General features: G+C 43.8%; 1 protein-coding gene across 1 annotated transcript in view; it reads right to left on the minus strand.

Moving 5' to 3' along the window:
* slf2 (SMC5-SMC6 complex localization factor 2) overlaps positions 1 to 14,046 on the minus strand; it is a 22,994-nt gene extending 8,948 nt beyond the window's left edge. The window contains exons 1-10 of the mRNA XM_080848497.1: positions 13,892 to 14,046; positions 7,862 to 8,202; positions 7,149 to 7,310; positions 6,655 to 6,682; positions 2,793 to 5,650; positions 2,370 to 2,449; positions 1,785 to 1,910; positions 1,320 to 1,487; positions 916 to 1,018; positions 613 to 700 (exon numbers count right to left, since the gene is read on the minus strand). Coding sequence (XP_080704623.1) covers positions 613 to 700; positions 916 to 1,018; positions 1,320 to 1,487; positions 1,785 to 1,910; positions 2,370 to 2,449; positions 2,793 to 5,650; positions 6,655 to 6,682; positions 7,149 to 7,310; positions 7,862 to 7,981 — 3,733 coding nt within the window. The 5' untranslated portion in view covers positions 7,982 to 8,202; positions 13,892 to 14,046. The remainder of the gene's footprint in view (positions 1 to 612; positions 701 to 915; positions 1,019 to 1,319; positions 1,488 to 1,784; positions 1,911 to 2,369; positions 2,450 to 2,792; positions 5,651 to 6,654; positions 6,683 to 7,148; positions 7,311 to 7,861; positions 8,203 to 13,891) is intronic.
* Positions 14,047 to 15,211: the final 1,165 nt, after the last annotated feature.

A 15,211-nucleotide genomic window follows, 5' to 3' on the forward strand; every position in this document is an offset into this window, starting at 1 on the left:
CTTTGCTCATTCACATTGACAAATATAATAATAATATAATACTAACCCGTGCTGTCATTTTACCACCTATTAGTAAAGTTCACAACAACTCAGTCCAACATAGTCTGACGGTTATTCATCCATCGGTCTCTGTAGCTCCACTTATATTCATTACCCAGTCCTGCTGTCCCAATAGCTCTTAATAGTGTGGCGATGGCAGACACAATGTCCTTAATAACACTAAAACACACCACTTATGACTAAAGCAGCAAGATTTCATCCCATTATTTGCTTCATTTTATAAGTCCTACTTAATTCCAATATGACTTAAATTACGATGTGACTGTTGCTAAGGAATTCTGGACAATAAGATTGGCACAATTGCTACAAATCAGTGCCAATGATTCATTAATAGTTCATTAGGATTCATGCCCATGTTGGCATAGTGAATAGCATTATTGCCTTACAAGCACTCAACCCAAGTTCAAACCCAGTCAATCTAAATCGCTTTGGACAAAAGCGTGCTAAATACACCTGTACTTTTTTTATCGATTATGGAAAATTGGTCTGTGACAAATTCAATAGTCGGTGCATTTAATTTAATTCATGAAGTCCCACATGAGGTATACTTACCAATCTTGAGGCCAGCTATTAGGGCGATGTGTTTCAGAGACTGCAGGATCTGCGCAGACATCCAGGGGTCCGAATGCACGGACATCATCTGCCAGCATCAAAGCATTCACAAAAACACATCAGAAATTATAACCATTAACACTTACTGTAACAAAATAGAAAACTATGGCTAGTCCTGCTATGTGTGTTAGAGACAGAGAGAGAAAGAAAGAGAGCGAGAGAGAGAGAGAGAGAGAAAGAGAGAGAGAGACAGAGAGAGAAAGAAAGAGAGAGAGAGAGAGAGAGAGAGAGAGAGAGAATCACCTGAAGGAGCCAGCGGGAAACCTCAGGCTGACAAGGACTGGAGGCATATGCCCTCTTCAGCAGCCCTTGCCCTACCAGCAGGAGAGCTTGTTTAGGACTGGCCCTGTGAGAGAAATACACACACACACACACACACACACACACACACACACACACACACACACACACACACACACACACACACAGACAGACAGACAGACAGACAGACAGACAGACAGACAGACAGACAGACAGACAGACAGACAGACAGACAGACAGACAGACAGACAGACAGAGAGACAGACAGAGAGACAGAGAGACAGAGACAAAGACACAGACAGACATAGACAAAATATTAGCTCTTGCTGATTGTTGAGGATGACTATTTTGAGGCGCCATTCATTTCCCCAGAGACGATGGTGTACCTGAGAAAGGAGCGCTGGGCGGCGTTCTTGGGGGAGATGCCCTGTGAGGGCAACAGCAGACTGTCCTGGGTGAAGAGTCGGCCGAAGCTGGCCAGAGAGAAGAGTTCCTCCCCGGGGTGCAGGTCCCTGATGGTGCTGGAAGTCATTGTGTACTTCTGGACAAATTTGCTGTAGGGCAAAAGAGCGCAGACACACACACACATCTTTTTCAGCCATTTATTTTTTTCCCTTGGTGAATAAGAGGGATGTCCTGTGTTTAACTTTCTTGACACACAGAAACAAAAAGAAAAAATCACTTGTGCTTATTCCCGTTAGTGCTTGCACAATATAGACTCTTACAAATAAAGCTGTTGAACATAAAAAAAGAAAGGAGTCTCATCAGGTATTCTCCATACAAAGTGTATATAGAATAGAGTTAGTATGCACACTGCTGAAGGGTATATAAAATAGAGTTAGCATGCATACTTCTGTTCATGAGAGATTTCCTCTTCTTCTTTCTTCTCCTGCTTCTCCTTCTCCTCCTCTTCCTCCGCCATCATCAGCAGGTTTTCCTGACAGCACTGCAGCAGTTTCTCTTCCAGCTCCTTCGACCTGAGGAAAGACAGCAGACAACAGGGAGGATGAGAAGAGACAATAAATCTGAGAAGAGAGCCGACACTCAATCATTCTGTACTTTTGACCATTTCTGTCTGTGTGTGTGTGTGTCTGCGTGTGTGTGTCTGCGTGTGTGTGTCTGCGTGTGTGGCTGTGTGTGTGTGTCTGCGTGGCGTGTGTCTGCGTGTGTGTGTGTCTGTGTGTGTGTGTGTGTGTGTGTGTGTGTTTCTGTGTGTGTGTGTGTGTCTGTGTGTGTGTGTGTGTATCTGTGTGTGTGTGTGTGTCTGTGTGTGTGTGTGTGTGTGTGTGTGTGTGTGTGTGTCTGTCTGTGTGTGTGTGTGTGTGTGTGTGTGTGTGTGTGTGTGTGTCTGTGTGTGTGTGTGTCTGTGTGTGTGTGTGTGTGTGTGTCTGTGTGTGTGTGTGTGTGTGTGTGTGTGTGTGTGTGTGTGTGCTCACTTCTTGTTCTGCTCCTTCTCAATCAGCATCTGCTCCAAAGTGTTCTTGTAGTTTACAGCTTTGGCTCTGATGGGCTCCACCTAACCAAGCCAAAGAAAGATGGCAAGATTACTGGACACAAAAATGCAAAGTTTACATAAAAAAAAAGTCCTATTCTTACTATAGAGCACTGTGAAGGGGACAAAATATGTGAAAACATAAATAAGCTGAAGGAATGATATGGCAAAATCAGGGGATTGGACATCAGAAGAAGAATAATTGAATGTACAGTAAGGGAAGAGAAGAGAACACACACACAAGAAGAGGAACTGATGGTAAGGAAAAGAGAACAGCGAGAAAAAACAAAAGGAGGAAGTGAAGGTGAGGAAAACGAGAGGAGATGGGAGAGTCCGGCTGCTGATGAAAGAGAAAATGGCCACTCACAGGAGCTTTGGCCACAGGTGTGCTGGGCTCTGAGAAGGCGTCCTTGTCAGGGGTGGGGGGCGGGCCCACCATGCGCTCCATGATCTCCTGCAGCGACAGGAGCTTCTCGTCTTCGCTGCTGCTTGTGTCACTCATAGCACAGTCCAGCCCATCACCCAATCCCAGCTCATCCTCCAGGGGGTCCACCCACAGCACCTCAAGGCTGTGGGCGGGGCTAGCCTTAGAGGACGGGACTTGTGTCCTGCCGAATGAATCCTGACCGGAGCAGACCGGTGACGCATTCGTGGAAGGCTCCGCTTTTAAGGTGCTGATCTCAGCCTTTAAGGTGCTGATCTCAGCCCTTAGAGTATCGGCCTCGTCCAACACAACATCAGTCTGGGCCAAGGTGCCAATCTGTGAGGTTAATTGTACGGGTGAGTCTTGGCTGGCTTCAGGAGAGACCATGTCAACATCCATGCCAGCTGCTGCGGGCGGAGAGTCTGGGGTGAGAATCTCATCCAGGTTGTCCATCTGCGGAGAGGGGGACCAGGGAGCCTGGACAGGGGGGTCAGACCCTGGGGGGTCGGCATCAGAGGGGATGGGATAGGGCTGCGGAGGGTTGAGAGGGGTGGGCTGAGGGCCGCTGCTCTCTGTGGTCTCGCCCGGGCCCACTGTGCTGTCTGCCTGTGCAAAGAGCTTCCTAGATGAACTCTTCACAGACGCAGCCGGTAAAAACGAGGAAGAGGAGGAGGATGATGATGATGATGATGGCTCAGACAGTGTAGGCAGTCTTGGTGAACATTTTTCTTTCATTATCAGCGGACCCCCTTCGTTACACTTTACGAAGGCACGTTGGACAAACTTTGGCGGGTTGGCAGTGCTGGGGGAGGGGGTGACTCGGGGCTGCTTGGCATCGGCCACCCCAGGGGGAGGGCTGGGTGCCAAGTGTCTGAGAGGGCGTGCATGTGTCTGTTTGGACTGGAAAAAGGGATGTAGAGGGCGACATGTCTGTGCAGGTCCAGAGACGGGGTTTGTGGGCGTATTTCTGGGTGTAGACAAAGATTTTGTGGGTGTGTGAGAATCTGCGGCTCTAGATGCAGAGTTTGTAGGTATGGGGGTTTTGGTAAGGGTGGACAGAGGTTTTGTGGGTGTGTGAGAATCTGTGGATCTAGGTGTGTTTGCAGGTGTAGGGGTTTTAGTAAGTGTAGACACAGGTTTTGTGGGTGTGTGAGAAACCATGGATCTAGACCGGCTTGCAGCTATAAGAATTTTGATAAGTGTGGACACAGGTTTTGTGGGTGTGTGAGAATCTGTGGATCTAGATGGGCTTGCAGGTGTAGGGGTTTTGGTAAGTGAAGACACAGGTTTTGTGGGTGTGTGAGAATCTGTGGATCTAGACGGGCTTGCAGGTGTAGGGGTTTTGGTAAGTGAAGACACAGGTTTTGTGGGTGTGTGAGAATCTGTGGATCTAGACGGGCTTGCAGGTGCAGGGATTATGGTAAGTGTAGACACAGGTTTTGTGGGTGTGTGAGAATCTGTGGTTTTAGATGGGTTTGCAGGTGTAGGGGTTTTGGTAAGTGTAGAGAGAGGTTTTGTAGGCGTTTGAGAATCTGTGGATCTAGACGGGCTTGCAGGTGTAGGGGGGTTGGTAAGTGAAGACACAGGTTTTGTGGGTGTGTGAGAATCTGTGGATCTAGACGGGCTTGCAGGTGTAGGGGGGTTGGTAAGTGAAGACACAGGTTTTGTGGGTGTGTGAGAATCTGTGGATCTAGACGGGCTTGCAGTTATAAGGGTTTTGGTAAGTGTAGACACAGGTTTTGAGGGTGTGGAGGAATCTGTAGATCTAGACGGGCTGGCAGGTATAGGGGTTTTGGTAAGTGTAGACACAGGATTTGTGGGTGTGGGTGTAGGCCTCGACACTGCATTGGTGGATGTATAATTGTGTGTGTGTCTTGCTACAGAATTTGTGGGCCTGTGGGTAGGTGAGGACACGTGCTGTTGCATGGGTCTGAACATTGGGCGTAGGGATGTATGGCTGCTTGTCAGTCTAGATGCAGGGTTCATAGGACTGAGAGCGAAAGTGGCACAGGTTCTAGGCACCGGGCCTGATGGCATAGGGGTCATTCTAAGTATAGAAGGATGTCTTGCAGGTGTGTGGGTGTGTCTGGGAGGAAGGAAGGTAGGACCAGGGGCTCGCGAGTATGTGTGAGAAGGTTGTGTGGGTCTGGGCGTGTGTCTATATCTGGGAACAGAGCTGAGGGTGGGATGGAATGTCGGCCTAGAAGGCTGATTGGGGGAGAATGTGTGTCTGGGTTGTAAAGGTCTGGGTGTGTGTCCTTGATTGGGGAAGGAACTTGGAGTGGAACGAGTAGGACTGAACGTAGGTGCGGAGGAAGGACGAGTGATGTTCGTGGATATGTGTGCCATTTGAGATGCAGATGTATATGTTGGTTTAGATGCTGGCTGGCTTTTATTTCCAGAGGTGTCTGTCCGCTTTGACTGGGCAAAGTCAACGGATGCCTCTTTGGGTTTCGTCTCTGGTTCTGTGGTGTTTGTGGTTGTGGATGTGGATGTGTGTGTCGTGATAGTCTCAGACAATGTTAATTCTGTGGATGTATGCGTCAGTTCACACTGTGCGAGGACTGTTGATATAAGTGCCTCTTCTGTCTGAGGACGTGTGGAGTTCGAGGATGTGCAAAGCGACCTGGCAGTAGGTGGAGGTGAGAGGGTACGTTCCGGTCCGGGGTTTACAGATTTGTGAGTTTGGGTGTGCGTCTGATGGTTGTCATTCAAACATGGCCGTTTAACTTCACCCAGGCTTTCTAAGTCAGAATCCCGAAGCCGTTTCAGTACCAAGCGGGGCTGCAGGCTGCTTCCATCTATAGCAAGATATGACAAACAAAATCAAATATAATGTCAGTGTCCTCTGAAAAAAAAAAAAAAGCAGAGCCTTCAGTTGAGAACATGACATTACACAAACTTAACTTTAAAAGGTAATATATTTAGGCATCTGAGGGATTAGGGCAGCAAGTGTGAATATGAGTTTTCATTGTAATGACAAAGTATTCGTATGTAAGAAGCAGTTAGACGAATTTACCTCATACAACAAAAGTCTACCTAACTGTTCTGACACTCGGTTTTAGCACCCTGTGTCGACTCTGACAGATTGAATGATTCCTCGAAATAATTGTTAAGGTTATAAAGATGAAATTACTAGAACAATCCAAACTCAACAGACATTAATGCTGCCTACAAATAATGATTAAAACAAGCAGCTATGTTAAAAAGCTAACGCTAACGTTAACGTTAGTTAATTCGTCGACTCTCCATAAACCATTTCAAGAGAGCAATTCGCTTAAAGTTACCCTGGTCTACCATAAGGAAAGACCGAAGATGACATTGATATAAGGTAGGTATCGAGAACAACGTAAGCTTCTGCCCCAAGGCGTATTTAAATAGAAGGGAACACTACGCTAATGTTTTGTTAACGGAACATTTAACTGTGACGTTAACTTACATCCTGATGCATGATCTTTAGGCTGAGCTGGTAAGCACGGCAATTCAGAGTTAATAACCAGCAATAGGCCATCCATTTGATAGGTAAAGAATACATTAAATGTTAACGTTAATTACACAAAATAACTGTGTTACTGAAATTTGTAAGGTGTACAAATTCAACCGACTTGTCGCGTGACGATTCTGAAGGTCACACTCATCGGCTATGTGCCTTTCCAATGCATAGAGCAGCAACCACTAGGGGGCGCACTTACAAATATTTGAATGAAGCCATACAAAGAAGGAGGTGTGAAAAATGATTCAGGACACAGCGAAAGTTTGTATGAAAGATGTAAAGTTGTAACTACTGTGTAGAGCAGAACTTTACCTCGAGACAGCTTTTGTAGTGTCTCCTGCTAGAAGAATCATATGGACAGATCAACAGAGAGAACATCAAATCATTAAAGAGACACACATAAAAATATTAAATATTTCAATACACACTGAAAAAATGTCATGAATGCATGCATTGTACAGCCTCTCTACTTGGGATAAAGCTTAGTGTGACAAAAACACAACCACACCCAAGTACTCCTGAGGAGAGAACATGAGAATTAATGATTTCTTCATGGGAATAACTGTACAGTTTCTGTCTGAATTATCCAGACATGTTTCAACGTTTCAAAGCACTCATAATGAAAGAGGAAGTGCTTGAATGTTAACATTAAAGCCACTCGACCAGTTTGAGGTGATGACGTTCATGACTTGTCATCAAATTTCCTGTCAACTATTCTCACAGTGTACAAGCATGACGCCACAGACTGGAAAGAAAGAACCAGCGAAACGGAAGAATATTAAATGAACAATAAAAAGACCATTTACCATTTTAGTGGGCGAGGTCTTAATCGTGCTACCGGATGCTTCATGGGAGTCCTTTTTGGGGGTAGCAATGGACAGTTTGTCGCCATGGACAGCTTGCTCCTTCTTTGGTGAAGCCTCAGAACTTTTACACTCAGTGCTCCTGAAGTTACGGGAAGGCGCCATCTGCAAAGAAATTTAAAAACAACAGTCACACATTTGCATTGCATCAGCACAGCTAAATGTATATAAAGAGCTGTCCTAATGAAATAAAAATGGTTGTATACATTTGTTACATACTTATTTCAGCCCTGCCTCTTCAATTAACAGTTTTTATTATTGCCTGCAACTTCTTATGCACTTAGTGCCTATATGGCATTTATGTACAATGAACCAAAATATCTTTCATGACCTTTTGCTTTCACTTTTTTTTCTGCCTGATCTGCCATTTGCTTGCATTGTACCTCACTCGTAAGTGGCTTCATATAAAAGCTTTAAAATATAAATGTACAGTACCTGTCAAAAGTTTGGACACACCTTCTCTTTTTATGAGAAGTTTATTCTTTACTTTTATTATTTTCTACATGGTGGATCACACTTTTTTTAAGTGTTCTTTCGTAGTTTAAATGTCTTCAGTATTAATCTACAATGTAGAAAATAATAAAAGTAAAGAAAACACTTCTCAAAAAAATGTAAGGTTTGTCTTTTGACTGGTACTGTAAATGCACACTACTTACCCAACCAGGGTTCCTCGTGTTGGCTGGGGCGGATTGCTGCCTCTTGGGGTCAGGGGCGGGTGAGAACTCCCTGCGCCTGGTGGCCCTACTGTGTCGGTCGGAGGAGCTCCTCGTGAGCATGTTGGCATCTGGCTGGCTGGAGCTGCGAGGGAATAGAGGCCCTGTCCTCCTCCTGGGGTCCTTCTGGTATGAGAGGGGAGCGAGGCAGGTAGGAGAGGGGAGCGGGAGAGCGCGGGCTGGGGCTTGAGACCATGAGGAAGCCTCCGGCTTGGGGAGCAGAGCACGCCGGTTGCTATCGACACTGGCTCGTCTATGGGTGCCGAGAGGGATGAAGTCCTTCACTGGTGGAGAGAGAGAAAGACAAAAAATAAAGAGGTAAAATACCATTCTTCCCTCCAACACAATTTAACATTTCAATTGTAATGAAGTTCATGTAATGAGATGAGTAATGAAATGAGAAGAAGTTTCTTTTCTTATCCAGGTTTGCAAGAGATTATACAGAGAGGAAGTGAGAGGGCAGTAGACAGATAAATCGATCGATCGATTGATCAATAGATAGATAGATATTATTGCCATTCGCACAGGTACAGGACAGTAAAGGTATATTGGAATTTGTGTGCGAAGCTCATAGAGTCAGCTTTCATAAAAACAGGCAAAGGAGAGGCAGTAAAGAGAGCAGCATAGAGAAATACATAGACTAGACTTAGGCCGAATCTCGATTCTTCCCCTTGCCCCTTTTGCTTTGTCTTTGTCTTGTCTTGTCTTGACCCTAGCACTTGCAAGTGTAAGGGCCAAGGGCTGAAAACTTTCCCCTATGAAATGAGACGGCACTCGGTTTCGGGTACGTCATGCGTGACTGTATGAGCTATGAAACTAGCGATTTAAAAAAAGTCTAATGAAGAACATGGTTGCAAATATATATGTTTACAACTGTGTAGAGCACTAAACAAGACTGTCTTTTAAATTAATTATAAGCCAAAAATACTTGTAGCATCTAGCTGGCAAGCTACCATATAAGCCAATGGAGTGGTGGTATACGCGCTAATTGTATCCTAAAACTACCGTTTGAAAGCTTCAGTTAAGACCTACAATACTATGCATCGTTCGTATAGCACATTTCAGATCAAACCGAGTCATTATAAACATATAAAAAGTTGTGTAGATAGCTTTATTCATGTAAAATATTCCTCGCTTCAAGCAGCCATGTTTTTTCGAACTGGTTTCGCTACGTGCTCTGGGATAGCCCTTGGAGGAGCAAGTGAGCTCTCAAATCATCTTAAAAATAAGGGGTACATAGCACTCAATCTTATCCCTTAATCTTGATCAAATTAGGTATTGAGACACCACTAGCTCTCACATGAACGCGCAATTTCAAGGGTAAGGGGGAAGATAAGGGGTAAGGGGAAGTATTGAGATTGGGCCTTAGACTAAACTAAACAATGGACTGGGGAAATGCCCTGCATGACAGAGACCTGGAGAGTGAGAGAGAATGAGGTAGTTAGGTCCAAAAACACAGCCCATAAGGTGTGTGTGTTTTAAGGCATTAAGTGTTTGTAGTATGAATGAGGTGGGGTGTGTGGTATTTCCTTCCCGCCTTAATGTCCTTGGGAAAAAAAGCTGTTGAGGAAACGTGCTTTGTGAGTGGTGACTTTCTCTGGCCTGTGGTGTGACAGGTGTTATCCCTGAGAGTGAGCTGGGTGGTGCCGGGCACTAAGGGTGCTATGCTTTCCGCTGCAGCGCTGGGTGTGTAGTGTGTGCCCATGGAGGGGCGGTCTGAGACCATGAGTCTTTTTGCAGTTTTGACGACTCGGTGAAGACATTTCCTCTCAGCCTGGGTGGTGTTTCCAAACTGCACAGTGATGGCGAGAATGCTTTCAATGACTCATCCGACCCTCGGCAAAGACACATGTAACCAGCTACACAATCGGCTTGACTGGCCGGATCATTTTAAAAGCAGAGCATACGTGCGTATGTTCTGTTTGTAGTGTAAGTGTTCTAGTATAGTGTGAAACGCCCGGGCCACCTCGTCGTGCGTATGTTCTGTTTGTAGTGTAACGGTGCAAACCCATGCCACCGTTGTGAGCGACTTCCATCGCTTTGAGTGGGCGTGGTGTAGCGTGTGGAAATAGCATACAGTCCAACTGTCAAAGACGACACCAAACAATCTCATTGGCTGCTGCCGGAAATATCGCTCCTCATTTGCATAAGTTTCAACATGTTCGAATTTTCAACGGACGCGTCGCTCAGATCGCTAATTTACGTCACAATGGATTGGCTCCCATTGAAATGCATTGGGTTTAGAGATCGCGTCGCTCACAACGGTGGCATGGGTTTGCACCGTAAGTGTTCTAGTATAGTGTGAAACGCCAGGGCCACCGCATCGTCCATTGATCTGTTCGGGCGGTAAAACCACAGAGTTTATGGATTAGAGAACCAGTGCCCCCAGCCGAAAATTGTTAATTGTGGGCGTGTTCGTTCTATAAAACGACTCAGAGGTAAGATATAAATTTGGTATGTACGCCGTCTCATAATGCTTAATCCCTAGCCTTTTTTGGAAGTGATTATTTGAGAATGAACAGTATCTCCTCGTCACATCATTTACACTGACAGAGTCCTGAAGGTGACCAGGCTTTATCTGTCTGACTCCTGCCTGACCAGTACTATAACAGAGGGCTGTGGGACCGCAGGACTGTTTCTGAGCGAGAGAGAGACGTTACAAATATCTGTGTACAATTGACGGGATTTACATGCTTCAAAGCTATAAGAAGAACCTGTGTGTGACACTTGGAGTGCAGGGTCCTCTGGGCTACAGGGGGATTTTGAGAGGATGTCTCTGTTCAGTCTGTTGAATCTGGCAGAGAAACTGTTGAGGTTGTCTGATAGAGTCTTATCTCGGTCCTATTCGTGTTTCTCCTGTTGTTATTAACAGTTTGGATTTCCTGTCACATACTTCATCTGGTTATCTAGGTAACCGCTCTCAAGTTTTTTTTGAGTATGCCATCTTTACAGATCTAAGGCAGCTCTATGTAATTGTTTAGCTCATATCGGGGCTGCTTATACCCAATGACGTCCCCTGACTTGAAAGCTGCACACAGCTGTCTACTGTTCTTCATATGCATGTCTACATTGAACCAGGGTGTTTGATTTGGGAAAAACACAAATAGTTTGGGAGGGGACACAGATGGAAGTGATGTGCACCAGTTGATATATATATATATATATATCAACTGGTGCACATCTGTGTCCGATCTCAAACTTCCATCTGTGACAGATCTAAAAGTGCTAAATATATATAATATATATATTTAGCACTTTGAGATCTGTATGATGTAAAGTGCAATACAAATAAAATGTATTATTATTATTATTATTATTATTATATAGCTACTAACAGTCTCTGTGTAGTTGTGAATATTATTTTCTATTATTACTAACCCAGATAGGGTTTGGGGACAACAGTACATGCATTCTTTATCTAACTGTAGAAGTGGTTAAATGTGCCATTTCCCCTGGTAGGGAAATTAACAAACTGGTGCAGTTTGGGTATACTTTTTCAAAGATTGCAATGATTAAAACCCCCAAAACAACAAGAGTGGCATTCAGATAAGGTATGTCATGTCCTCATGGGATTAACTTTGGCCTCGTCCTAGACGTTCATACAAATTAGGTCAACCTACATAAAGCACCATCTAGCAGATAGCATTTACTGTGAGAAATAAAAGCAGATGAGGTGGGGAAATGTAAAGCAGTGGGTTTCGTGCAAAGCAGTGTGAACCACAAGAAGCCCAGTAGAAAGCTAGAATTAGCAAGGCATCATTGCAACAAAAAATAGTATGTTGCATATCTGTAAACTTGACCAGGTGCTTCCCACACCCCTTACCCATAGAAATGAAGTGTTGTTTGAGGCTACTGGTGATTCTAGACTTGTTCGCATGCAAAGAATGACTATCAGTGTCAGCCATCTAGATAGAATTAGAGTTCATGTTAGAGGAATGAAAATAACATGAATGCGTCACTGTCAATAACGTTTTAATTTTCAATATTATGGGACTCTTACTGGTCAGCAGAACCCTCTAATAAGAAACAAATAATTTTGCATCAAAAGTACATATTTCTAATAAGGAAAATAGCACATTAACCATTGCAGGGTTTCATGACATGGAACTAAACGTGCAAAAATCTATAAAGGTGACACAGTGGCACAAAATTATGTTAAAACTTTATGAATAGGCCTACACAGAGATGATCCACAGAAATCAAGGTGGTAGTTTTTGCGTAGTCCTGCTGTCTAACTAACAAACAAACGTCTCTTTCCACAAAATAACATACTGTGGCCCCCAAAACCGTGACGCATACCGAACCCGCTTCTACCGTTCCATCCCTAGTTTTATCTTGTTTACACCAGCATGAAACATATCGACAATCCGATCTGTGATACTTGGAAAAATTAATAAATAAATTGGGTGGCATGTATCCAGTGTAAACTAAACATTACGTATGTTTAGCCAAATGACACATTCACTGATTCTTTTAGTTAACTTTTAATAAGGCTATGTTTGCCTATCCCAGGAATTTAGCAAACCTTGGGGGAGGGAATGTTCCGTAAACTGTGGGCATGAGCAACTTGAAATAGCCCCCAGGAGCCCAGGTGAAGGTGCACATCATTTCCCATTTAGCTATAAGCCTAAGAGCCACTCTAATCCTGCCCTCTTTCAGTGAATCCCATGACAAAATGTGCCACGTAAGGCTTCTATTTCACACTTACAATACTGAAACCCCGCCGAAATAATATTCTGTATAATATTCTATATCCTCGACTGTTTGGTAATGCCGGGAAATATCAGACTGAGGCTTTGCCTAATCAACCTCGCTATCGCTTGGTCGATACGTTACAGCCTCAGTCTGATATTTCCAGGCATGACCTCACTCTCGCTTAGTAAGTAGGCCTAGTTAATATTCGTCTTTTGTCTAAACAAGACATCTTGACCACCGAGCCCTGACAGATCAACAATTAAAGCAAAAATACCAAGTTCTGTTCCAAAACTAGTAAGCTTACTTCCTCAAAGGCATGCAAAACCCTTGCAAATACCACCAGCTGACACTGATAGAAGCTTGCCAACACACTAACTGGTCTATTTTATCAGTATAGTTGGCAATGTCATGCGTGTGAAAGTTTTTCTTCCAGTTTTGCAGGGTGTTCCAGCCCGGTACACAGAACTACATAGGATGGTGGGTGGAGAAGACACAGGTGTTTATCTGTCCTTTACATTACCATATGCTATCAAAATGAATTTGAGATGTTGGAAAAAATGACACTTTAAGTAGAATGTATAATCCTTATGTTATTATCAAGCCTGTCTGTATTTTCAGTTGCATATTATGTGTGGCAATCAGTCAGTTAGAATACTACAAAAAGTAACAAATTGTTGCAAAGTGTTACTTTAAGAGAGGCTTCTCGGGCTGATACGTTTGAGTAGTGCTGCACCATATCAACTTGGGCTTGAAACACAGTGGACGTTGTCGCTGGTAGGGGTTTCTAAGCTATTGGTGATAACTCCAGTTACTCAAAACCCCGACTTAAATCCAAATCAAAGAGAAAAAACAAAAGTTAAACCTCTCATTGGACGTGCAAAAATTGTGGGATCAAGAGGACTAGCCTGGTAGATGGGCGTTACTAACTCGTTGTCGTTAACGAGAACTAACTAAAAATAAACCTATACTGGTCAAGTCAAGATGCATTGCCCTCATTTGCCATGTGACTCATGCGAGCCGACCATCTCACATATTCAATAACAGTAAGACAATTTAAATATATGAACGCTTTCATAGCAAATCATGCAACCACACCATATGTTTGCTTGAAAGTGTGAGAAAAGCAAGCAACTAAACGTTCTCTACAGAAAATGGCACGCCTTCAGACGGATAAAGCAACTATCTAAGCTAACATTGTCTGAATGCAATAAGCGATATTGACACAGGTAACAGAACTAACGTTACTTTATAGCAAGCTAGCAAGCATACATAAGTTACCTGTCAGAGTTTGCAAACACTCTTGAAGATGCGTTGTTCCCTTCCCTTGGATGTAAGTCTTTGTATGCACCTGTTTGCTGTATTGCTAAATCTTCGGCAGTTATATCAATTTCTAGCTAAACCAGAGACATCATTAGGTAGTTAAAACAACATTGTTTATCTTTGAAATTCTCTCGGTTTCTCAAAGCCGCCATTTTAGTAGGAGGTGAGTTAGCGGAAGTTAAACAACCCGCCTAGAATTGCATTCTGGTTATTGTAGTCAGCTACTGTATGATGTACCCATCCATACATTAATTCAGTCGTCATTGTCAATTTGTGTTTGTAGCCTAACTTGTAATACTCTTAAATGCAGGCCTCTGTCCTCTGTCCTGTTTACTTATGCTGTTAACAATGTAGCCTAAAATTATCATATTGTGATATTTGGTATAGGCTAATTCTTAATGTGTAGTAAGATGCATTTAGTGTTAGCCTACTTTTGACCAGAAGGTAGGAATGCCCTTCTCTTTGAAATGTCCTTCGTTCCCCTTGTCAGATAATAGGCCTACTTTTCATCTTATATTGTTTTGAAAGAGAGTTGTGTAAGGATATCATTGTTTCACAAAACCACTCAAGATGTCTTAGTCATCAAGACAACGTCCTCATTGCACTATATGATGCTTTCAAAGGTGTGGTGATTGAACTGTAAGTGAGCAATGAGATGCTGTAAAGGTCTGTGTGTCTACGATCGTAAGGGAGAAAGGAAATGGGATCACTGACCTTTGCAGCCAATTTCCCCAGTGTTCAAACAGCAGCATGAAAGCCAGGTCTGTTTTCTGAAGTCCTGCGCGAAATGTCAATTGCAACTTATCCCACCTGCATAAGGACTTATCTGAAAGTGGACTCCCTCTATTTTGTAATGGCTTTTAAGTGGCTGTTCACTGACCACCTTTACCTTCTTGTGGAGAGTTTCCTCATAATTTAGTTTTATGACATTGTCATCATCATACTGTGTTTGCTGCTTTGCAGTGAGGAGTTGGGTAAAATGAAATGATTTGGGTACATTTCAAATGTATCTGGAACTCTGGAGCGTGACAGTTATCTCAGCAGAGATCTTTTTATTGCATGTGTAAATGGTCGCTGGGGTTTCATAGTGCTGCTACATTAACCGTAAGAATGAGACTGCATTTTTTGGTGATGACAACAACTGTGGCTCCACCGCCTGACCCACGAACACCCCCTCCCCTACACACACACACACACACACACACACCCAACCAACACCGTGCCTGTCAAGAGATTGCCCTTAGCCCGGTATAGTACACACCGCTTAGCTCATGGGGA

This window comes from Sprattus sprattus, assembly GCF_963457725.1.
Source record: "Sprattus sprattus genome assembly, chromosome: 12".
Classification (NCBI taxonomy): domain Eukaryota; kingdom Metazoa; phylum Chordata; class Actinopteri; order Clupeiformes; family Clupeidae; genus Sprattus; species Sprattus sprattus.